Source organism: Podarcis pityusensis (genome assembly GCF_964106645.2).
Source record: "Podarcis pityusensis genome assembly, chromosome: W".
NCBI lineage: Eukaryota > Metazoa > Chordata > Lepidosauria > Squamata > Lacertidae > Podarcis > Podarcis pityusensis.
In genome coordinates this window covers 10,213,696-10,239,911 of record NC_138045.1, presented here as the reverse complement: position 1 = coordinate 10,239,911, position 26,216 = coordinate 10,213,696, and the positions used below count along the sequence as shown (strand labels likewise).

At 48.8% G+C, this 26,216-nt stretch overlaps 1 protein-coding gene across 1 annotated transcript; it reads left to right on the top strand.

Moving 5' to 3' along the window:
* Positions 1 to 89: 89 nt before the first annotated feature.
* Positions 90 to 1,944, top strand: LOC308467626 (large ribosomal subunit protein eL42-like; the record flags this gene model as incomplete). The annotated part of the gene is made up of 4 exons (XM_080989362.1): positions 90 to 156; positions 782 to 849; positions 1,205 to 1,327; positions 1,858 to 1,944. Coding segments are annotated over 4 exons (279 nt in total), but the record flags the coding sequence as incomplete, so codon positions are not given.
* Between the last annotated feature and the right edge of the window lie 24,272 nt (positions 1,945 to 26,216).

Here is a 26,216-nt window from a genome sequence, read left to right as displayed (position 1 = left end):
TTAGTTTAATGTATTGTATTGTATGTGTTTTTTCTTTTTTTAGTGTTTACATTTTTTTTGAAAAGTAATAAATATTATTTTTTTTAAAAAAAGGGAAGCACCAGCCCCACAAAGTAACCCAGTACAAGAAGGGCAAAGAATCTTTGTATGCTCAGGGTAAGTTGCAGAACTATACATTTTACTCCCAATTTCTTGGAATCACAAAGAGCATGCCTGCAATACTGTAGAAATGGTACGTTTTTTTGAAACTTGGATTGCCATCTGTAAAACGTTATTTGAGCATATCTTTCATTAATTTAAGGAAATGCGGGAGGAGTACAGAGCATTGTGCCATGTGGGAAATATGGAATCAGCTCATGTCGTGAATACATGAAGTGTTCTACTTCATTAAGTGGATTTTGCTTTTACTTTGCAGTGTTGGCCTTTCTGTGCATAACCCATACAAAATGTGGGGGCGGGGGGGGGGGGGATAAGGGAATACAGAGGTTCCCTTAACATTTAAAAATAAAGATTCTGCCTGCATATACCTCATCACACAACACTATCCTAGTAAAGTAGATAAACACCACCTGGTTTGTGAAACCTCAAAAAAAGAAAAATAGGCAAGGTAAGCTGTTCTGAGAATGTGTGGCAGGAGGAAACAGTTGCATGTTGTAGTAACACAGATAGCCAACCTACCTCATGGTGAAGTTGGTTGTTCTTGTGTCCTTGTAGTGTTTAGGGGGGTTGAGTTTCAAGTAGACTTCACTGTTATCTGAAGGATGTAATTTCTTCCCATTAGGAAAGCGGCAATATGATCGCAAGCAGAGTGGCTGTGGTGGCCAAACAAAGCCCATCCTTCGCAAAAAAGTGTGCCTGACTGGAAGGCTATGGAAACTTGTATGGTGCAACTTGAAGCTGAGTATGCTGGTGTGGAACTGGAGAACTCCTGCTGCGGGTTTATTTCAGGAATTAATATGAATGAATGAATGAATGAATGAATGAATGATCAGAACTTCTGGGACTGGATCTTCCTTTTTAGGATCTCAGCTTAATTGTGGTCACTTTTCATTTTCACAGAATACTAATCTGACTGATTGCCTCACCTTTTCACTTTTCTGATTCCCTTTCTGCCTTGTCTTGTAAGTAGGTGTAGGGAAGGTAGAGGACAAATGTTGAAATAGGCCTTTGTCAGGGCCTGAATAGACTTTATTTTCTGTTTCAGGCAAAGACCACAAAGAAGATCATGTTGAGATTGGAATGTGTGGAGCCCAATTGCAGGTCAAAGAGGATGCTGGCCATTAAGAGGTGCAAGCACTTTGAGTTGGGAGGCGACAAGAAGAGAAAGGTACAATCCTTTGCTAAGTCATGTTCTGTGCAATGCTGGCCCCATCCTTTAGTATTCAAAATGATGCTGCCTGTCTTGCTAATTGTGGGTGTTTGTTGTGACAGTGGGAGATAATAGCTGTCCTTTGGACCATTAGATTGATTGTAAAAGTGGGCTTGATATAGTGTGATGACAGAAAAGAGCTGGAGGAATAAATAAGTGAAAACAAATCAGGATATGTACACCTTTCTCATGCACCTATCTTGTTTCAGGGCTTCCCTCAGGAGCCTTAATTTTTGTAGGAGTGCAGTGGATTCAAATAGTATGAAAAACTATACTTTTCAGGGTGCCTTATATGGGACCCACAATCATACAGGTTTGAAATCATTGTCTAGGTTTATCTTTAGTTTTTGGGAGTGGTCCTGGTTAGCTGGTAGCAAGTGATGAGCCTCTTTTGCAAATGGGTGGTGGTGGGGAAGCTACAAAATTTAAAATGCTTTCAGTTGCTGTTGGCTGTATACTCAGTCTGGTTTTTTTGTTTCCTCTTACAGGGCCAGGTTATCCAGTTCTAGGCTGCTGTGGAACCCATTGTTGGTTGGTGTATGAAATGCTATAAAAGTCTTATTGGATCACCCCAATATGTGTCATAGCCATTTTTGTGTACTAGTGTGAGCTTATCTGATTTTATCCCTGTGACAAAGCGGGTGTGTGGCCCAAGATAGCTTTCCTTGACTGCCTTGGTTGCCCAGCTGCAACACACTAACCCTGCAAGTTTACCAGTGGATCTTACTCTTCGGTATTTGCTGCCACCACCACTCCAGCCCCTGATGGGAGGGAACCTAGGGTACACAAAAGCAACTGCTTTTAAAAAAGGTTCTGAGCCAGTGCCCCAGCACTACTCTGTTCAACCTACAACTTTGTGATTTACTCAGAATATAGCATCAGCCCATTCTCTCTCAAACATACACACCAGAGAGGAGTGTGCTGGGCACTTACTGTTAGGATATTTCCGTTCCACCTTAAAAGGGAGCAGGCTATGAGTCACAGAGTCTGCGTATTTCCTGTTCACAGGATGTTTATGTTTGCTATTGCTTTCGTTTTCTCTCTGTGTCGTAGACACTAAAGCAGGCAGTCATGTTTTTCTGTGTTCTGATCAACGCTGAATAAACTTGTAAATAATGCTCTCCTGAGTGCAACTTTTGGCTGTGCATTATCTGCTGATAGAGCGTGCATGAGCTCTGGAATGTGGCAATATATTTTCTAGAAACTCATGTTGCTGCGTGCCTACAGGAGGTCAATGGATCGTCCGGCAGACGGCTTGGGGCCTTGATGGACTTTATCTCCCTGGCAGTATCCCAACACTTACAACTTCAGTCCTAAACTCCCAGTAGACTAAATACCAAGGGTCTACGCACATGGAGATTCTAAAACCCTGAAGCTGGCAAACAATGTTTAAGCAGCCAAATTAAGAAACTATTAGGACTAAAGAGAGGGGAAAGCAGGTAGAAGGTTAAAACAGAATACCAAAAAAATAGAGTACTGTGGCTCTAAGATTGAACTAAAGGTAAAGGACCCCTGGCAGTTAAGTCCATTTGCAGACAACTCTGGGGTTGCGGTGCTCATCTCGCTTTATAGGCCGAGGAAGCCAGCGTTTGTCCGCAGACAGTTTTTCCGGGTCATGTGGCCAGCATGACAAAGCCGCCTCTGGCGCAACAGAACACCGAAACCAGAGCAGCGCACGGAAATGCCGTTTACCTTCCCGCCGGAGCGGCACCTATTTATCTACTTGCACTTTTGGGCGTGCTTTCAAACTGCTAGGTTGGCAGGAGCAGGGACCGAGCAACGGGAGCTCACCCTGTCGCGGGGATTTGAACCGCCAACCTTCTGATCTAATCAAACGCTATTCACTACACTTGGTTAAGATTTACTCACAAAGAATCAGCATGAGTGGTCCACTTCATAGAAGATCCTGTTTCAGAACCCCTAATGTTGTGAAGGGGACAAGGCTGCAAAAGCAGATTAGCTTTTAAAAGGCTCTTTTTGGTCAGATATCTCACCTCCTCAGATAAGGCCCCCTTAAGTACCATTTTTACATGTGAAGGGGCTTGGCAGGAGATATGCGTCAATTTGCCTGTTCACAATCCCCACAAAACAAAACATTGCCATCAGAACAAAGGCTGGGTCAAGCATGCAAAAATACCAGATTGTTCAAACATCTCCTGTGGATGAAGAACATGATAGTGGGGTAGGAGAGCTGGAAAAATGCCAATATGTTGTCAGTGTGCTGTCTTGGTTTCAGAGAATACATGGGTAAATAAGTAAGAAAAGCCCAGGACACCAATTTTCACAGCTCTCTAGCAGCTATGGTGGCTCATTTACCAGAAGAAATGTATTTCGAGTTAACTCTGGAAGTATATACTTGATTCTGACCATATCCTGGTGTATATTTTGCTCTAGGAGGCTGAGTTTAGTCAGAATTGAGTATACAGATGTGGATTCCCCCCCCCCACACACACTTGTGCCCAACTATGAGGCTTGCTGAAGAAAGCGGGGGCCTATTTTCATTATGTTGTTCTGCTGTGTGTAGGACGTGGCTGCCTTTGCCTCTTGGCATTTATCTTTTTATTTATTTCATTCCTTTTTGTCATTGTTTTCTCTGCGACATTTTATGCAGGCAGCCTAGGACCAAACCCTGCTTTCTCTGTTCCCCTTTCCCACTCATTCAATATTTACCCATGTCAAGCATTCCCCCCCACTTTTTCCCCACTTGCACATTTCTTTTGGGGAAAACCTTCATTGTAAGCCAATTCACTGACATAACATACAGGTGAAACTCGGAAAATTAGGATATCATGGAAAAGTTTGTTTATTTCAGTAATTCAACTTAAAAGGTGAAACAAATATATGAGACAGACTCATGACATGCAAAGCGAGATATGTCAAGCCTTTATTTGTTATAATTGTGATATTATGGCGTACAGCTGAAGAAAACCCCAAATTAACAATCTCAGAAAATTAGAATATTAAATAAAATTAGCAAAACAAGGACTGCAAATAAAGCAATATTGGACCTCTCAGAAGCAGAAGCATGCATATGTACTCAGTACTTGGTCTGGGCCCCTTTTGCATCAATTACTGCCTCAATGTGGCATGGCATGGATGCTATCAGCCTGTGGCACTGCTGAGATGTTATGGAATACCAGGATGCTGCAATAGCAGCCTTCAGCTCTTCCTCATTGCTCGGTCTCATGTCTCTCATCTTTCTCTGCGGAAGGAAGCATGAAGTGCTCCAAAATCTCCTGGTAGACGGCTCCCCAAATCAACACAGACTGTGGAAACTTCACACTGGACTTCAAGCATCTGGCATTGTATTCCTCCCCATTTTTCCTCCAGACTCTGGCTCATTGGTTTCCAAATGAGATGCAAAAGCTGCTCTCATCAGAAAAGAGATTTGGGGAGCCATGTCATCAGCTGCTGTTGGTCCACTGTGCTTCATTAAGTCCATGGTCAACGCAGCCGTCTACCAGGATATTTTGGAGCACTTCATGCTTCCTTCCGCAGACGAACTTTATGGGGATGCTGACTTCATTTTCCAGCAGGACTTTGGCACCTGCCCACACTGCCAAAAGTACCAAAACCTGGTTCAATGCCCATGGGATTATTGTGCTTGATTGGCCAGCAAACTCACCTGACCTGAACCCCATAGAGAATCTATGGGGCATTGCCAAGAGAAAGATGAGAGACATGAGACCGAGCAATACACAAAGGAATTATACCAGAAAGATATGGATGGCTCGTACACCCCAGGTAGTGTGGTTGCTGACCTTGAGGCAGACATCCTGGAGAGTGAAGTCAAATGGGCCTTAGAAAGCACTGCTAATAACAAGGCCAGTGGAAGTGATGATATTCCAGCTGAACTATTTAAAATTTTAAAAGATGATGCTGTTAAGGTGCTACACTCAATATGCCAGCAAGTTTGGAAAACTCAGCAGTGGCCAGAGGATTGGAGAAGATCAGTCTACATCCCAATCCCAAAGAAGGGCAGTGCCAAAGAATGCTCCAACCACCGCACAATTGCACTCATTTCACACGCTAGCAAGGTTATGCTTAAAATTCTACAAGGAAGGCTTAAGCAGTATGTAGACCGAGAATTCCCAGAAGTGCAAGCTGGATTTAGAAGAGGCAGAGGAACCAGAGACCAAATTGCAAACATGCGCTGGATTATGGAGAAAGCTAGAGAGTTCCAGAAAGACATCTACTTCTGCTTCATTGACTATGCAAAAGCCTTTGACTGTGTCGACCACAGCAAACTATGGCAAGTTCTTAAAGAAATGGGAGTGCCTGATCACCTCATCTGTCTCCTGAGAAATCTCTATGTGGGACAAGAAGCTACAGTTAGAACTGGATATGGAACAACTGATTGGTTCAAAATTGGGAAAGGAGTATGACAAGGCTGTATATTGTCTTGATGCTTATTTAACTTATATGCAGAATTCATCATGTGAAAGGCTGGGCTGGATGAATCCCTAGCCGGAATTAAGATTGCCGGAAGAAATATCAACAACCTCAGATATGCAGATGACACAACCTTGATGGCAAAAAGTGAGGAGGAATTAAAGAACCTTTTAATGAGGGTGAAAGAGGAGAGTGCAAAATATGGTCTGAAGCTCAACATCAAAAAAACGAAGATCATGGCCACTGGGCCCATCACCTCCTGGCAAATAGAAGGGGAAGAAATGGAGGCAGTGAGAGATTTTACTTTCTTGGGCTCCATGATCACTGCAGATGGTGACAGCAGTCATGAAATTAAAAGATGCCTGCTTCTTGGGAGAAAAGCAATGACAAACCTAGACAGCATCTTAAAAAGCAGACATCACCTTGCCAACAAAGGTCCGTATAGTTAAAGCCATGGTTTTCCCAGTAGTGATGTATGGAAGTGAGAGGTGGACCATAAAGAAGGCTGATTGCCAAAGAATTGATGCTTTTGAATTATGGTGCTGGAGGAGACTCTTGAGAGTCCCATGGACTGCAAGAAGATCAAACCTCTCCGTTCTTAAGGAAATCAGCCCTGAGTGCTCACTGGAAGGACAGCTCCTGAAGCTGAGGCTCCAATACTTTGGCCACCTCATGAGAAGAGAAGACTCCCTGGGAAAGATTGAGGGCACAAGAAGAAGGGGACGACAGAGGACGAGATGGTTGGACAGTGTTCTCGAAGCTAGCAGCATGAGTTTGACCAAACTGCGGGAGGCAGTGGAAGACAGGAGTGCCTGCTGTGCTCTGGTCCATGGGGTCATGAAGAGTCGGACACGACTAAACGACTAAACAACAACACCCTCATTGCTTAACTTCAAGAACCCACAGAAGGCACTGCTTTTTTTAAAAAAAAAAATCCCCATGGGAATTTTAACTGAATTGGTTGTTTTTTTAAAAAAAAATCTGTGTATTGATTTTATTGCACATTGTTTAGAGACTAAACCAATCAAGCCCTATGTAAATTGTGAAATAAATAAAAAACAGGACTTGAGCACAGCAGCATTTTCACATCCCACAGCAACTGATCTTCTGAGGCACACATGGCCATCGACAGGTTTACACGACGGAATTACAAGTAATCAAATCCCCGCCAGCAGGAAATCAGCACGAGAAGGCTAGGTTGGAAACCTTTCCACCGACGAGCTAGTTTTCTATACGCAGGAATGTTAATGCCTTTATATGCACCGTGCCCTCCGCCAACACTCCCGCAACCTGAACCACAGCGCAGCCTACAATAGCCTAAGAGTGACCTGCACTACCGTTAGGGCCTCACTCACTGGATAGGCACAATCAGGGCCTACACTTCCCCTCAATGCCCATTCTGGCCATGCCAACCTCAGGCCTTTTCCACCTCCCTTCTCTCCATAACCCGGCGATTCCCTCAACCAAATCCCTCCAGCCCTGTCAGCCGTCTGTCGCCGCTTCTCTCAGACCCACACCCAAACCGCTGCCCTTAGCCCCCGAAGCGGATGGCTTTGGATCCAAGCATCTCACCATCTCCCCAGCGTCAACGTCACCTGCACAGAGGAAGAAAGAACCTCTTCCCGGAAGCGGAAGTCAAAGATACACGAGAAGAGAAAAAGAAAGGGAACCCAGAAGGCTAGAGTGAGCCGTGTCCGCCACCTTCAGGAAAGGAGAGGAAATTGCGGGCACATGTGCTTACATGGCTTGTTCATGTTGCACACTTACTTGAGAGTAACGAAGCCCCATTGCACTCGGCGGGACTTACCTTAACATGGGTTAAGGTCTTGATGAATGAGTTGTATAAGAAGGAGATTTGTTCCAAGTGCAGCTTTTTCCAATTGGGACGTTGCAGCGACTGCGACGGGATAAGGAGCAGCTGGCATAAACATTTCCTTTTTATGCAGCTCATAGAAAGGCAGAGACGTCTGGCAATGATTCAGGGGTTGTACTGAAATCATAGTCATCATAGCCATTGTCATAAGAGAAGCCATGATCAGAGAGGGGAGTTAATAAAATATTATTATTATTATTATTATTATCCATTCTTTATAATCACACTTTCATCCAGTGATGTCGAATAACTTACAAAAAAATCATTCAGTTGAAAATCTAACAATAACAGGCATCAAAATCATCCTCCTATTAGTTATACATAACTGTATATACTTTTGTCCCTGCTCATTTATCCTATTTCCCCCCCTTCCTCCCTCCCCTTTAACACCTCCCCCCAAAACTTGTTCTCTCTTCAGATCTTTAACCATGTGCACAGATTATTCATTCTAATTTGGATGCTTGGGTTGGCTCCCCCCCCCCCGTGCTATCCAATTCCTATAACTTGTCCATTTATTCAAAATCTTTTGACATTTGTTTTCTCATGTATCTTCCATCATTACCTGTTCAAATATATCAGATTGTATACAGTGGTACCTCGGGTTACAGATGCTTCAGGTTACAGACTCCGCTAACCCAGAAATAGTACCTTGGGTTAAGAACTTTGCTTCAGGATGAGAACAGAAATCGTGCAGCGGCGGCACGGCGGCAGCGGGAGGCCCCATTAGCTAAAGTGGTGTTTCAGGTTAAGAACGGACCTCCGGAACGAATTAAGTTCTTAACCCGAGGTACAACTGTATTCAAAAACATAGTCATTCAATTTTTCCATTGTCCATTTATCCTTTTCTTTCCATCCTGATGCAAGAACAAGCATACCAGCTAAGATCATAATTTTATACCAATCTTGCTCTTTTCTTTCTATTTTACTATTCCCCAGAATTCCTGAGATAAGCATTTCTCTATTAACTTCTAGCTTAACCTGAAATACATCAGAAATAACCTTTATAATCTTTTGCCAATATTCCTTTACACAAATGCACTCCCACCACATATGTGCATGTACCCCTAACTCTTGACCGCAGTGCCAGCACTTAGGACTCAATCCTTTAACTATATATGCCATTATGTTCTATACCATTTCAATAGGAATTTCCTACTTAATTCTTTATATTTATCCATTTTTATTTTATCTGTACCCTTCATCATCTCTTGGACCGTATTCAAATGAAACAGCCCTTCCCGCTCCCATTTATTCTGAATTATCCTTATCATCCTTTCCTTATTTCTTATCATTAATTTATATACCATGCCTGCTATCCCTTTCTCTGTTAATTGTCTTTTGTTAAGTATTTCATCAATTACTGCTTGGCAGGGGGTTGGACTCGATGGCCCTTGTGGTCTCTTCCAACTCTATGATTCTATGATTCTATGATCCTGACCTCATCATATCCTCTCCCCCCCCCCCTTCTATTAATTTATATAGCCCTTGCACTTTCAACCAATATTGTTTTCCTACGTTCTCCAAAATGCTATTTTTTGTCCTTAACGTCCCATCTTCATCTAACAGATCTTTTACTTTATTAAATCCATGTTCTTCTAATTTCTTCCACCAACCAGGATCTGTATAACTCTTATCTATATATTTTAATGGGGCCCACTTTGAATATATAGGTGTCCATTTCTTATTCCACCTCTTCCAAATTCCTAGAGCTATTTTCCTAGGTCCTGTCGTATTCTTACATGCCATCTGTATATCTCTAATAAAGATCCCCTCTCTTTCTATTCCATTATTTATTTCATTCTCCATCCTAACCCATTTGATCTTATCATTATAACCAATATCTATTAAATATTTCAATTGGAACGCTTCATAATAAAATTCTAAATTTGATATCCCCCATCCAATCTCCTCCTGAGGGGAATAGTTTACTATATCTGATGTTCTGGCTCTTTTACTATCAAAAATCCAATTTTTAAAGACCTTATTCCATGTTTTAAACCACTTCTTTTTAAACGGCATTGCAATAACTTGGAATAAATATAGTACTTTTGAAACCAAAAACATTTTAACTGCTCTAACCCTATTTAAAATAGCCAGATTTGTATCTTTCCAAGATCTCACATCTTTCTTAACCTTTCTCCATGCTTCTTTATAATTTATGTCTGGAATCCTATCAATATTTTTAATTATTTTTACCCCCAAATATTTGATTCCACCCCCTTTTGTATCCATCCCAGTTATTTTTGCTATCTCGTTCTTTTCCTCTGGCTTTACATCCCTGTCAGGGAACTGCCATCGGAGCTAGAGGCGGAGGGAAGGCTCCAGAGGGATGCCGGAGAGGGTCCCAGTAGGGAGAGAGGCAGCCCATCTGCTGGGGAAGGAAATCAGCGTAACACCAGTGGAGAAGGGGGGCATATGGGGGAATCGGAGGGGAGGCTCCAAGACTCCTCGCCGGAGACCAGCGGAGAGAGTACGGGTCCTCCGCTGCCCACACCCTCCCTGCGCAGAAGGCTTCCACGCAGGGAGACTAGGCGGAGACTAGGCGTCAAAGAACTTTTGTGCTGGAAGAAGTTCAAGAAACGCCCACTGACGGATTCTGCCAGCGAGTGAGACAGCCACGAAGCTAGAGGCTGTCCAGTCAGAAAGGGTTCAACCAGGTAACCTAGCCAGGAGTGGCAGCAACTTACGCACAAGCAACCCCTAAACCCATTACAGCAATCCATCAGTCACCGACGTTGCTTGTGCGCAGCTCCAGAGAGGCAGCACAATGAGCCAGACCAGGGGAGCCGGAGAGACGGAGCAAGCAGCTGGAGTGCAAAGTCTGGTAGAGAGAAACTGAGACTTGGAACAGCATGTAGCTCTCCTGACGGCGCGGCTGGACGAAAGACGCACTCAGGATGCACAGGTCAGACCCACCCCCATCGAAACGAAGGTACCGGGGCTGGTACACAAGTTTGGGGGGAAACCCCAGGACTACAATGCGTTCCGAACGAAAATAGAGTACGCTTTGGAACTGCAGCATAATGACTTTTCTGATGATGGGGAGAGGGTAGCCTACATTGTGGGGCATCTGGAGGATGGGGCAAGCGAATGGATCAGGCCCCTGATGGCGACGCAAAATCATGCCTTGAAGGACCTTAAGAAATTCTTCCAGGCAATGAATGCGATGTATTCCAGTGAAGTGGAGCAAAGTGTGACTTGGCGAGAACTGATGGGGTGCAAGCAGGGGAGCCAGTCAGTTAGAGACTACTGGTCGCGCTTTGCAATGTTGATCCACCGGCTCAGGTGGGATCTGGACTCTGAACCTCTTCAAATGTTGTTTGAGGAGGGGTTGTCCCCAACGGTGAAGGACAAGCTGTCCCGCGCACCCCGCCCACAGTCGATGGATCAGCTGACCAAGGCTGTGCTTGCGATTGGAGTGCGGCAGGAAGCGCGGGCTCAGGAGAAACGCGAAGTGAGAGGGGAACGTTGCCATGACTACCGCATTCCTGAAATACCAAGACAGCTTTCCCAGGCGGCTGAGCCAATGGAAATAGATGGCGCGCGCGCGCGCGCACGAGGTTTCAAACTCCAGTGAAGGTTGCAAGAGGGAGGGGAAGGATTGGAAAACCACCAAGAAGTGTTTCCTCTGCCAACAGCCGGGACATTTTGCCAGGGTCTGCCCTCAAAGAAAGGCCTGGCAAGGGATGGTGGGGGCTGCTGGCTGTGAGGAGAAGGGGGAGGAAGGGCAGGCGCAGGGAAACGACAACGCCTGGCTGCCAAGCAGCGGGGCCAGCAGCCAGGCCAGCAACCAATAGAAGTGCCCCAGCCTGACCCCCCCAGGGCAGCTATAGCCATAGAAGTGGTGCTAGAACTCCCGAATGGGCACCCAGTCAAGGTTGAGGGGCTGCTGGATTCGGGCAGCTCCTGCAATTTCTTCAGCAGGGACTTCGCTCTGGAGCACCAACTACACATGCTACCCCTGGATTTTCCCTTGCAAGTGACCACCATCGATGGCAGGGAACTTCTGGGAGGGGAAGTGACACACCAGACCCCACCAATGCGAATGAGGGTTTCCAGGCACACGGAGACCATTGCCTTTCACGTGGCCAAACTGGCAGGACCCCCAATAATACTGGGGATGAGCTGGCTGGCACTGCATGATCCAGTAGTGTCATGGCATCAGCGGTGAGTCACCTTTGGGTCAGCTTACTGCTTGGAACACTGTCTAGGGGGGGACCCCAAGAATGACAGTGGCCAGGGTGGCTGGGCTGGCGGTGGAAACAAAAGGGGAGGTGCCACCACAATATGCTGACCTGAAGGAAGTCTTCAGCTAGAAGGAGGCAGATAGGGTAGTCTATCCCCCATAGGCCCTTTGACTGCCAAATCAACTTACTCCCAGGGGCTCAGCTGCCGGTCAGTAAGCTGTATGCCATGTCTGACTGGGAGATGCTGGAGTTGCGGCAGTTTATTGACAAGAACCTGAGGAGGGGGTTCATAAGGGAATCAAAGGCGGTGGGGGGCAGTCCGGTGTTCTTTGTGGACAAAAAAGAGACTAATCAGCCTAGATTAGTCGTAGATTATCGGGCGTTAAACCTGGTATCAGAACCCGTGACCTTCCCAATGCCCAGGATTGACGACATTTTGACACGGGTGAGGCAGGGGAAAATTTTTACCAAGCTGGACCTCAGGGGAGCGTACAATTTGATTAGGATAAGGGAGGGGGACGAATGGAAAACCACCATGTTCACCCCCCTGGGGGCTTTTGAGTACTTAGTCATGCCATTTGGATTACAACCGGGCTCCGCCTGCTTTCAAGCATTCATGCACCACGTGTTGGGGCCCCTGCTGTACAAGAACTGCGTAGCCTTTTTGGACGACGTCTTAATCTATTCGGACAATGAGAAGCAACATGTCAGAGACATCAGGGAAGTGCTGAAGAGACTGCAGAAGCACCAGTTGTGGGTCAAGCTGGAAAAATGCCAATTTCACGCCAGAGAGGTCAAGTTTCTGGGGTACAAGTTGTCAGACAAGGGCCTAGCTATGGACCCAAGCAAGGTGCAGGCAGTGCTGGAATGGAAGGCCCCCAAAACCCGGAAGGATGTGCAGAGGTTCCTAGGGTTCAGCAACTTCTACAGGAAGTTCATCAAGAACTTCGCCCACTTGACAGCGCCCATCACAGATTGTCTCAGTAGCAAAAAGAAGTTCGCCTGGACAGAAGGTGCCCAGCAATCCTTTGAAAGACTGAAGAAGGCGTTCGCTTCGGAAGAGCAGCTCCTGCATGTTGATCTGGAGAAGCTCATGAGGCTGGAGACCGACGCGTCCGACCGAGCCATTGGGGCGGTACTTTTGCAGCCAGGGGCCAAGCAGGGCTGGAGGCCGTGTGCCTTTTTCTCAAGGAAGCTGAGCAAGTCGGAGCAAAACTATACGGTGTACGACCGCGAACTGCTTGCGATCTATGCGGCGTTTTGCCGATGGAGACATCTGTTAATAGGGGCGCAGCACAAGATCCAGGTTTGTACTGATCACAAGAACTTGGAATACTGGAGGACCGCACGAGTACTCAACCAGAGACAGATTTGATGGGCACAGGAGTTCTCCAAATTTTCCTTCGAGATCCGATGCGTGCCGGGAGAGGAAAACGTAAGAGCAGATGCTCTCTCCCGGAAGCCGGAGTACATGCAAGGAGAGGGACCGCCGGAGATACGACACGTGATCCCCGAGGACCGATGGGTGTGTGGGGGAGCCTTGGTTGGGAAACGAGAACTGGCCGGGCTTACTAGAAACGATGTGTTCGCTCAAACTAAAATCCGGGAACTCCGAGACGGAAGGGAAAACCATGGAGGGTTTGAGGAAAAGGAAGGGGTGCTGCGACAGCTCCTTCAGGGGATTCCCCGCATCGTCGGCCGAGGAAAGGGACGAGGTTGGATCAGAAGGTCGGGCCGGGGGTGGAGGGGGTCCTGGGGGGGAGATGGATGTCAGGGAACTGCCATCGGAGCTAGAGGCGGAGGGAAGGCTCCAGAGGGATGCCGGAGAGGGTCCCAGTAGGGAGAGAGGCAGCCCATCTGCTGGGGAAGGAAATCAGCGTAACACCAGTGGAGAAAGGGGGCAGATGGGGGAATCGGAGAGGAGGCTCCAAGACTCCTCGCCGGAGACCAGCGGAGAGAGTACGGGTCCTCCGCTGCCCACACCCTCCCTGCTCAGAAGGCTTCCGCGCAGGGAGACTAGGCGGAGACTAGGCGTCAAAGAACTTTTGTGCTGGAAGAAGTTCAAGAAACGCCCACTGACGGATTCTGCCAGCGAGTGAGACAGCCACGAAGCTAGAGGCTGTCCAGTCAGAAAGGGTTCAACCAGGTATCCTAGCCAGGAGTAGCGGCAACTTACGCACGAGCAACCCCTAAACCCATTACAATCCCAGTACAAAATTTTGGACTTCTCCGTATTAACTCCCAATCCAGACTCATCTTTAAAATCTTTCAATACTATCATCAATTCTCTTACACTATCCACCGGGTTTGTTAATAGTAACAAAATATGTTCTGCATACATATTCTGTCAGTGTTTGTAAAAAGCAAAGGTTCTGACCTCCCTTTGTCGCCTCAGCCTGGTCCTTGGACCCTTGTCAGCATAAAAGAGTCCACGAGAAGAGTATCCTTGCTGAGTACTTTCTGCCTTTAGTCTTAAAAGTCTTTCTGCAAAAGCGACTGATCAACTGTACGCACATCAACACTACCAGCTTTCACTAACCAACCGACCGACCCAACACCACACTGACATTTACCATTCTATATATACAAGTACAACCCAGTGAAAGGCTGCATGAGTCACTGCAGGCCGCTGACTCATGCTGACCCAGCTTTTTAAGCATTAAAGAAACAGCGGCCAATTTTTAGCCGTTCCACCCCTTCTGTTTCTTAAATGCAAAAAACCCCAACAGAAACAATACATACATACTGTCAGAGTTGCTTCCAGATCCTAGCTCACAGAGGATCACGCTAGCCAGCGATCATTAAATAAAAGTCTTTATTGAGTTACAGTTTCCATTCTCAAGCTGCTGCGTGCAACCCTACGTCTAATGGTTAGATCGGCGAAGCTCCATCTGAGTCTCCGCCCCTTGTACACCAACTTAATATCCTAGCCTTGCTCCACCTTTTCCGCCTGACTGTTCTTCTCTGGGTCCCTCTGCCCCCCGGGGTCTCTTCCTTCCGGGATTCCTCTGACGCTGACCCCCCTGACTCTTCTCCCTCCTTTCGGCGGGCTTTAGGACCTGGCTCCCTTTCCGGGCTGCCTACTGCGCCACTTTCCTGTGCATTTGAACTTGGTGCGCGCGCCCAACCTTCCACCTTCCGTCTGACCGTTTCTTCGCTCCCTGATGGAGGTGTGGCCACTCCTGACTCGTGCCCTCCCCCCTGTTGTGAGCTGCCAGCGCTTGATCCCTGGCGCCTTTCCTCTTCCCTGCTCTCTGGCGGTGACGCTGGTCCCGATTTCCAACTGCTCCCCTCTGAGTCCCCTCTGGCTCTATCTTCCTGGGGTGTCCCCCTAGGCTCCCCCCTTGCCCTGGCCACTGGTGCTCCTTTCTGTGAATCTTCTGATTCACTGGAAAGACTCGGAGATCTCGGGTCGTCGTCATCACTCATCTTTTCTTCTGCCTCCTCCCCCTCGCTCTCTGTTTCCTCCCTTGCCCTTGCCTCTGCTCCTGAACCCCTGACATCCATCCCCCCCTCGAAGCCCCCTCTTCCCCCCTCCCCTCCTTCCGGTGCGGGATCTGGGTGCTGCCGTGTCAGGGGGACGAATGTCGGATACAGTTCGCTTCCCGTGGCGGGCCGCCATCCGAAGTCTTCCGGTTCTTCCTCCCTGCTCTCGTTGACGACGGTCACCTCCGCTTCCATCTCTGTGCCGCCGTGCTCGAAACCCGGGTCGTCCCCGAAAACGTCCATGTCCGTCTCTCCCTCGTTGCCTTCTGGAGACGTTGCTCGTCCTGGACCCTCCAGCCACCTTCTGCGGAACTGCTCCTCTGGTCGATCATCCCACCAATACGAGGGTTCTGAAGCAGATCCCGAGGGTGACCCCTCCGGGGAACGGGCGTCTCGTGTCGGTTCCTCGTCCGAGTCGAACCCCCGGAACGTGCTGGCTGAAAGCGTGGGCGTGAAAAGCCAGTCGTCGAAAAAGTCTGCTGGCATTGGCCTATGTGGGAAGAGGGCATGAAACTCTTCTTTGAGCAGAGGTTCGTCTAAAGCGTAGCCCGGCACCCAGCTGTTGGCACTGGCCGGGGTGCCCTCCTTGGCGAGAAGGTATTCTACCCCCTCTTCCCCCCATCTGGAGTCCAAAATCTCCGTGACTTCGTTGATGCGCTCCTCCTGTGCCACTCCCCCTTGCCCGGTTCTCTCTCGGAGCGGACCCGGTGCCGTTCCTGGTTCCTGAAACCTGTGAGGTGCCTTGTAGGGAGTGAGCACCGATCTGTGGAACACCGGATGCATTCTGGAACCCTCCGGAAGAGCCAGCCTGAAAGCCACCGGGTTGACCTGTTCTTCGACTTGGTAGGGCCCCAGTTGTTTATGCCCTAGTTTCTTCTTCGCCAACGACCTGGCCGGCACTGCGTGGGCTGCTAACCAGACCCAGTCTCCCACATGGATCTCTTCGCCAACCCTTCTGTGTTTGTCCGCTTGTACCTTGTATGCGTGTTTAGCCAGCTCCAGGTGCCGCCGCAGCTGATCGTGGACCTCCTGCAACTCCGACGCGAACGCATCTGCTGTCTGCGGCTCCCCCTCCCCCATTCTTTCCAGTCCCGGGAAGGTTCTAGGGTGCCTCCCGTTGTTGGCGAAGAACGGCGTGACCCCCGTGGACACGTGCTTCGTGTTGTTGTAGGCGAACTCGGCGAGAGGCAGGTAATCCACCCACGTCGCAGGCTGTTGATTCGCATAACATCTCAGGTACTGCTGCATGATGGCATTGACCCGCTCCGCTTGCCCGTTGGTCTGCGGGTGTCTAGCCGACGCCAGGTTGATCTTGACGTTCAGGAAGCCCATCAGCCTCTGCCAGAAGTTCGAGATGAACTGTCGCCCACGGTCGGACAGAATAGACCGCGGCAGACCGTGAACCTTGAACACGTGGTCTATGAACAGTTTGGCGGTTTGTTCCGCCGTGGCCACCTTCGCACACGGAATGAAATGTGCCATCTTGGAGAACAAATCCACCACCACCAGCACAGCCGTCTTGCCCCTCGAGCTGGGCAGATCCGTGACAAAGTCCAGGGCCACTCTCTCCCATGGTTCGAACGGAGTTTGCAGCGGTTCCAGCAGTCCGGCCGGCGGTCTGTGCACTGGTTTGGACCTCTGGCAGGTGTCACACCTCGCCACGTAGTCCGCGACTTCCCCTCTCATTCCGGGCCACCAGAAGTCTCTGGCTACTAATTCCACCGTCTTCTCCTTGCCAAAGTGCCCGGCAGTGGGCGCGTCGTGCAGCTGCTGCAGTACCTTGGCGCGAAGTTCGTCTCCCGGCACGTAGATGGCCCCTTTACGGATGAGCAAACCATCTCGCAGCTGGAACTCGTCGGTCGCTGCCGTGCCCCTGTGCACCTCTGCCATCTTTGCTTGCGCGAAGGAGTCATCCTGCAACGCTCGTCGCACCGCATCCAGGTCAACTGTCGCCGCCGCGCACGCCCACACTGTCGGTGCGAAGATGTGCATGGCGGCCGCTGGCGTTGCCTCCTCCAGATACTGTGGCTTACGGGAGAGAGCATCCGCCATGATGTTGGTGTCCCCCGGGACATACTCTATTCGGAAGTCGAAATTCGCAAAGAACTCAGCCCAACGTATCTGCCTCTGGTTCAGGAACTGTGCCGTGCGCCAGTGCTCTAGATTCTTGTGGTCCGTGCAGACCTGCACCGTGTGCTTGGCGCCGATCAGGAAGTGCCTCCACGCTTTGAACGCTGCATGAATGGCCAGCAACTCCCTGTCCCAGATGGTGTAGTTCTGTTCGGACTTGCTGAGCTTCCTTGAGTAAAACGCTCCCGGCCTCCAAACCCCCTGCGGGTCTTTCTGCAGCAGGACTGCTCCCACGGCTCTGTCCGAAGCGTCTGTCTCCACCCTCATCGGCCTGCTGGGGTTGACATGAAGCAGCTGCTCTTCCGACGCGAAGAGACGCTTGAGTGCCTGAAAGGACTGCTCCGCCTGCTCTGTCCAGATGAACTTCTTTTTCTTGGAGCTGAGCGTGTCCGTGATGGCCGCTGTCTGCATCGCAAAGCCTTTGATAAACTTGCGATAGAAGTTCGCGAAGCCGACAAACCGTTGGACCTCCTTCCGGTTGCGTGGGCTTTTCCAATCCAACACTGCTCGGACCTTGGCGCTGTCCATGGCGAGCCCTTTATCAGACAACTTGTAGCCCAGGAAATCCACCTCCGTCACGTCGAATTGGCACTTCTCCAGCTTGGCGTAAAGCCTATGTTGCTGTAGCCTGCTCAGCACTTCCTTGACGTGTCTGTCATGCTCCTGCTGCGATTCCGAAAAGATCAGGATGTCATCCAAGAAACAGACGCACGTCTTGTAGAGGAGCCCCGCCAACACGTGATGCATGAAAGCTTGAAAAACGTGGGAGCCATTTTGCAATCCAAAAGGCATAACTCTATATTCGTAGGTGCCCAGGGGCGTGAACATGGCTGTCTTCCACTCATCTCCTTCCCGCATGCGAATGAGGTTGTATGCCCCTCGCAGGTCCAACTTGGTGAACACTCTGCCCTTCCGTACCTTTGCGAGGAGGTCGTCGATTCGGGGCATGGGGAAGTCCGATGGCTTGGTCGCACTGTTCAAGATGCGAAAGTCCACTACAAGTCTTTTTTGGGGCGTGTCCCGCTTCTTAACAAAGAATACCGGACTGCCCCCCGCTGCCTTGGACTCTCGGATGAAACCGCGCTCCAAATTATGATCTATGAACTCTTTGAGTTCCTGCAGTTCGTCCTCAGACATGGAATACAGCTTCCCTTTGGGCAGCGCCGCCCCCGGCAGCAGGTCAATTTTGCAGTCATATGGTCTGTGGGGGGGTAGCCTGTCTGCCTCCTTCTCGCAGAAAACCTCCAAAAATTCTGCGTACTTGTGGGGAACCGCTTGCAGCGTGCCTAGCTGCAGCTGTGACTCCTCTTCCCCTCCTTCCTGCCTGGGCACGATGCAGTGTTCAGCGCAAAAGGAAGAGCCGAAGGTCAGCTGCCTCTGGTACCAAGCCAGCGTCGGGCTGTGCTTGTCCAGCCAACTCATGCCCAATACAATGGGCGTGTCCGATAGTTGAGTGACATTGAAGCTGATGATTTCCCTGTGATTCCCAAGTCGCATCACCATTGGTGGCGTCTGCTTCACCACTTGCCCCCCTAGCAGCTCCCTGCCATCCACCGTGACAACCTGCAGGGGCAGCGTGGCAGGCAGCAACTGTATAGCGTGCCGGTCGACAAAGTCCTGCCCTATAAAGTCCGCATTGCTTCCGGAGTCAATGGTGATTGGCACGTCCATGGTGATTCCATTGGGCAGCTGGAGCGACGCGGTGAGCCTCACTACCGGTTTGGGCGGGAGGGGGTCCATGGGCTGTAAAATCTCTGGGGACTGCTTCACTGACACGTCTGGCTGGGCCCCAGTGCCTCTTCCTCCAACCAGACTCCGTCGTTTCCCTGCTGTGGTTGTCCTTGCTGCGTTGCTGCAGTTACCATTGCTGAGGCTGCAGTGTGCTTGTGGAGCCTCTGGGGACACTCTTTCGCCATATGCTGTGGATCATCGCAGATGTAACACTTCCTGTTCCCTCTAGGAGGCTTCGCTTTCACTGCTGCCGGTGCTAGGGCTCTGGCTGCTGACTGAGCCCTTGCACCTCCAACCTCCATAGGTTCCGCTCCTCCTCCTGGCGGAGGCGTGGATTGCGCACGCGCTGCTTCTCTGGGAAGGAAGGAGGAGCCCCTGGCTGGTTCGCGCCCTCCACGCCCTTCGCCACTGCTCCACGGACGTCCTTCCAGCCGCACCCCCACCGCCAGCGCCCTCTGAACGATCTCCTGCGTGGTCCGGGGTCTCTCCCCTCTCGCAATTTCATCTTTAACCGAGCCGTGCAATCCCTCCCAAAACAGGTCTCTTACAGGAGCCGAATCTCTGTCCCATTCCAGGGCACTGACCAAAGCGAAAAAGCGGGCATGGTACTGCCTTACGCTGGCCCTCCCTTGCTTCAGTCCATGTATCTGCTGCCGAGCAAGATCCACGTCAATGCTTGATAAAAAGCACCCATCCATCGCTTTAATAAAGGCATCCGCATTTTGGAGCGCCGGATCCTTATCTCTCCACAAATTGCGCAGCCATGCTTTAGCATCTCCATGCAAATGGGACATGATGAATCCCACCTTCTCTTGCTCATCTCTAAAGTCTTTGTTCAGCAGTTGCAGTGCACACATTACATCTGCTCTAAAGTTGGGGTACTGTTGCAAATTCCCATCGAAGTGAGAGACCAGACCGCCTGTTCGTCTCCCCAACCCAATCCCCTCCGGTTTGGGTGTCAGTTGCCCTTGCTTCGTAAGCACTTCCAACCTGACCTGGAGATCCCTGTAGGCGGCAGCTGCGTCCTCCTCTCTCTTCCTGGATGCAAGAGCCTCGGCATTCAGTCGCGACACTGCTTCTCTGAGTTCCGCTATCTGCTGTTCGGCCGTCATGTTGTCTGCCGTTCGTGAGCTCGCTAGTAGGCACCCGCTTTCTCTCCTCTCCGCGAGGCTGTAGATGCCCACAATTTACGGAGATGGAGCTTACTGTCAGAGTTGCTTCCAGATCCTAGCTCACAGAGGATCACGCTAGCCAGCGATCATTAAATAAAAGTCTTTATTGAGTTACAGTTTCCATTCTCAAGCTGCTGCGTGCAACCCTACGTCTAATGGTTAGATCGGCGAAGCTCCATCTGAGTCTCCGCCCCTTGTACACCAACTTAATATCCTAGCCTTGCTCCACCTTTTCCGCCTGACTGTTCTTCTCTGGGTCCCTCTGCCCCCCGGGGTCTCTTCCTTCCGGGATTCCTCTGACGCTGACGCTGACCCCCCTGACTCTTCTCCCTCCTTTCGGCGGGCTTTAGGACCTGGCTCCCTTTCCGGGCTGCCTACTGCGCCACTTTCCTGTGCATTTGAACTTGGTGCGCGCGCCCAACCTTCCACCTTCCGTCTGACCGTTTCTTCGCTCCCTGATGGAGGTGTGGCCACTCCTGACTCGTGCCCTCCCCCCTGTTGTGAGCTGCCAGCGCTTGATCCCTGGCGCCTTTCCTCTTCCCTGCTCTCTGGCGGTGACGCTGGTCCCGATTTCCAACTGCTCCCCTCTGAGTCCCCTCTGGCTCTATCTTCCTGGGGTGTCCCCCTAGGCTCCCCCCTTGCCCTGGCCACTGGTGCTCCTTTCTGTGAATCTTCTGATTCACTGGAAAGACTCGGAGATCTCGGGTCGTCGTCATCACTCATCTTTTCTTCTGCCTCCTCCCCCTCGCTCTCTGTTTCCTCCCTTGCCCTTGCCTCTGCTCCTGAACCCCTGACATAGTCTTAAAAGTCTTTCTGCAAAAGCGACTGATCAACTGTACGCACATCAACACTACCAGCTTTCACTAACCAACCGACCGACCCAACACCACACTGACATTTACCATTCTATATATACAAGTACAACCCAGTGAAAGGCTGCATGAGTCACTGCAGGCCGCTGACTCATGCTGACCCAGCTTTTTAAGCATTAAAGAAACAGCGGTCAATTTTTAGCCGTTCCACCCCTTCTGTTTCTTAAATGCAAAAAACCCCAACAGAAACAATACATACATACATACAATACATACATACACTATATACATAAACCCAGTTTTGTCATCAATTCATTATGTTATGTTGCTGGCAAAGGCTTGGTAAACAAATCAGCAAATTTATCTTGTGATTGACAATACTCCAGTTTGATTACCCCATTCTGTACACAATCTCTAACATTTGCATGATGGATAGCAATATGTTTTGATGCAGATTTCATTATCTCCGAGCCCGCTAATGCAATGCACGATTGGCTATCTTCATACACTTGGATAGGCAAATCTACTTTACAATCTAGATTTTTTAGTATCTGTATAAACCACATGATTTCATTGCATGCTAGTGACAGGCTCCCATATTCTGCCTCACAGGATGAGGTCCATCCAATTATGGAATTGGCAAACATCATAACCATTCCACTTGTAGATTTTCTAGTAGCTACACAGCTTCCCAAGTCCGCATCAACAAATACTTCTAGTTTTTCGTCTTGTGTACTAGATATCTTCAAACATACATTTAATGTCCCCTTTAGATATCTGATAAGCCTTTTCAAAGCACACCAATCGGCAGTACTGGGTTTAGATACACGTTGGCTCAGAACATTTGTAGCACATGCAATGTCTGGCCTTGACCACTGGCTTAAATACAACAGTGATCCTATTTTTGAGTGATACAACTCAGGCTGATCAAATTCATCATCACACACTGTCTTTGGGAAATCTGGTATCATGGGAGTCTGAACTGGCTTGCAGTTTTCCATGCCAAACTGCTCTATCAAACGAAGAATTTTCTCTTTGTGGCTCAATAGGAAGCTTCCATCAGCTTCCTGCCTTACTTCTACTCCCAAGTAATTGCTTACAGGCCCTAAGGTTTTAAGCTTAAACCTCTTTTCCAGTTGACTTGTGAGCTTCTGGAGCTCATCTGTGGAACTCCCTGTTACAAGCAAATAATCAACAAAGACTAAGAGCATTATATATTTGTTGCTTGTCCCCTTGGTGTACAGGCATGGATCAGCCACACTCCTTTTAAAACCAAGTTTTACAAGGGCTTCATTTAAACACTGATTCCAACACCTTCCACTTAGTTTGAGACCGTAAACAGCCTTTTTCAAACGCCAGACTGCACCATTCCCCTCTTCAAACCCAGGGGGTTGTCTCATTAACACTTCATGGTCTAAATTTGCATGCAGATATGCAGCATCAACATCAAAATGGTGTACTGCTAATTGTCTTACAGCAGCAATGGAAAGTATTAAACAAAAAGTTTCACTCTTTACAGTGGGAGAAAACACTTCATCATAACTCTCCCCTTTAATCTGAATGAACCCTCTGGCTACTAATCTGGCTCGAAAACATGGTTCCCCAGATGCAAGGGTTTTCCTTTTGTAAACCCACTTGCATGACACCACTCTACCACCAGGTGGTGGCATTATGACCTCAAACACTTTGTTACGTTTAAAAGAGTCCATTTCTTCTTTCATAGCTTGTTGCCACAAAGCACGTTCCCCAGGGGGTAAGTCTAAGATTTCATTATAACTTTGTGGTTCCACACAACTCACATTGCATACTCTCACTCCTCCTAGGGTCAAACGCTGAGGAGGTACACCCTTGTTTGAACACTGGGAGCGCCTAGCCACAACTACTTCTTCTTCCCCCCTTATCTCTGGCTCTTCTTCCTCTTCCTTTAGAGAAGTATTATCTATTGCCATATCTTTTGGGGAAATCTGTGCCTCCTCCTCATCCTGCTCCTGTATTGCCAATGGCTGAGAAGAAGCCTCTTCTCTTGCTTGCAGGGGCAGTAGGTAATCTGGGATGGCATGGATCGCAGTCCATCTGTCCTGGTCAGCAAAGTCTGCTCTTCGTGACAGTACCACGTGTCCTGGGGGCAAAATGAAACGCCACCCTTTGCCATAGGGCTGATATCCCATAAACTGCAGTCTCTGTGCTCTAGTGCCCCCTTTTTGGCGCTGAGCTTTGGGGATATTTACATGTGCCCAAGCACCCCAGTTATGGAGCATTGTCCACTCTGGTTCTTTCCCAAACAATACACGATAAGGAATATCTTTTATAGAGCTAGACCAGGTTCTATTAATCAGAAAGTTTGCTGTGAGGAAAGCCTCACCCCACAGCCTATGGTTGTGACCCAATCCTGCATCCACTAGCAGGTAGTCCTTTACTGACTGTATTACAGCCCCACGTCTTTCACACAGACCATTTTCAGCAGGGCTATAAGGGTTAGTCAAACGGTGAGTGATCCCCTTACGTCGCAACCATGCCCCAAATTGTTTGTTCAGAAATTCTCCGCCCCTATCTGTTTGCAACTGCACAACATGGTGAGCGAAGAGCTTTTCAGCTTGGGCAACCCGTTCTCTGAATGTGAGGAAACACTTCAATTTCTGCTTTAACAAAAACAACCAACTAAAACGTGATTTATCATCTATAACCAGAAAAGCATATCTGGTGCCCCCTTCAGTCTTCTGTGGAAAAGGACCTATCACGTCACAATGGACAAGTTCTAAAACCTCTTTAGATACTCTGTCACTTTTAGAAGCCACAGGCTTCCTCTTAGATTTGGCCATTTTGCATACATTGCAATGTAGGAAACAGTTACAGCTATTTACTTTTAGGTTCTTGCACACCTTTTGCATCTCTGAAAGCACAAGAAAATTTGTGTGACCCAGTTTTCTGTGCAGGTCATGTACACACACCTTATGAACTGGCAAATTATCCTGAACCACCTAGGCTGCTTTAACAGGCTTGTCCTGCATTACATATAACCCATTTTCCATCTTTGCATGGCCACATACCTGAGTTCCATTCTTTATCAGACAACCATCCTGCGTGAACTTAACACTATACCCTACATTAATCAAACAGCTTACAGACAGTAAACAATAGTCCAAACTGCTGACAAACAGAGTCTCTGGTAGAGTAGTCTTCAAGCACTGCAGGAAACATGTTCCCTGGCCATCAATCTTGCTTCTACAACCATCAGCAAGATAGATTGAGTCTTTTCCATCGGCTGGCTTCCCCAGGGTCTTAAAGTCCTCCCTGAAGTGAAGGACATGAGGCAGGAGTTGATAATGCAGGTGAGCTGCACACAGGTGGCCTGCATGCAAGCTACCGGCAAGCTCTGTGGAGCCTCCTTTTATTGACACAAATATGCAAACCCAGGCAGATACATTTTGGGCTGTGACCTTTACACATCTTCCAGTCCCAAGATCATGGGGTGGTTCAAAGTTATTTTGGCACCTGTTTCCACCGTGTCATTTCCCCCTTGCACAGTGTATGACGAAGGAGACAAAAGGTCTCAGAGACAAAGGTCACAGACAGGACACCGCAGACTACTGAGATCGCAAAAGGTTAGACAGAGGGCATGATGTTCAGACAGCTGTGGCTTTGTCTGTGAGGGGGGTGTGCCCCACCCCCAAGGTCACGCATGCAGGCAGACTGAGGCTGCCTGCAGGTGGGGAGTGTGCTCCCTCCGGACCCTGCGATCATCCCTACACCTCCCGACTGTTGCAGATAATCCTGCTGCTCCCAGAGTCCAGCAACCATGTTCCTTGAAGTATCTTCCTCTCCTCTCGAGAAAATGCAGACACACACTGAGCAGAACGCGTGTTCTTCTTCCCTGAAGAGAACCCCTTCTGCTTATATTTCTGCGTCGATCGCTGTCTCTGCTCCATGTCGTCTCCTGGAAGTCTCGCCCAGCATTGACATTGGAGATGCTCAGGTTGGTTGCATCTATAGCACCTCCTCACTGCCATGGCCAAGTCCAAACCTTGGCGTTGCTCCATTGGCAGATTCTGCTGCTGGCCCCCTTGGCTGTAACTCCTCCGCTCTTGGAGTTCAGCCTGTCTATCTGACCTTCTTTCTGCTTCTTCGGTCAATCTTCCAACCACATACTCAAGGGTCAGATCTCGGGGACACATACTCCCCATGCTGTTAATCACAGGCAACCAGCTTTCAGGCAAACTTGAAAGGATAATGTTTGTTTGGTCAGTTTCATCATAACGCTAGTTGAAGAAACAGATATTTAAGCATTTGAAGATGAGTTGCCAAACTCTCACCTTCTTTCATAACAGTCCTGAACAGCCTTCTGGTCAGAGAAATTATAGTTCCAGCAGTTTTTCTGACATGCATTGCCCTTAATAAATTCCAGCACTCAAATGCTGTGCTGGCATTTGCTACACGCAATAACTGAGAGTTGCTCAAACACAGCATGATTTGGGCACGAGCCCTTTCATCCAGCCGTTTTTTCTCAGCAGAGTCCCGTCTCAAAACCTCAGTTTCAACACAGTCCCATAGTCCATCTCTCCTTAACAGCTGCTGCATTTTTATTGACCAACTCAGCAAGTTACCCCTTCATGGATCACTGCCTTGCCGTGGTGAAGGGGCTTGAATAACTCAGAGAAGCTATGAGCTATGCCGTGCAAGGCCACCCAAGATGGACAGGTCATAGTGGAGAGTTTTGACCAAACATGATCCACCTGGAGGAGGAACCGGCAAGCCACTCCAGTATCCCTGCCAAGAAAACTCCATGGACAAAGACAACAGGCATATAAAAGTTATGACGCTGGAAGATGAGCCCCTCAGGTCGGAAGGCGTCCAACATGCTACTGAGGAAGAGCGGAGGACAAGTACAAGTAGATTCAGAGCTGATGAAGCGGCTGGGCCAAAGCCGAAAGGACGCTCAGTTGCGGATATGCCTGGAAGCGAAAGGAAAGTCCAATGCTCTAAAGAAAAATATTGCATAGGAACCTGGAATGTAAGAACCATGAACCTTGGTAAGTTGAATGTGGTCAAAAATGAGATGGCAAGAAT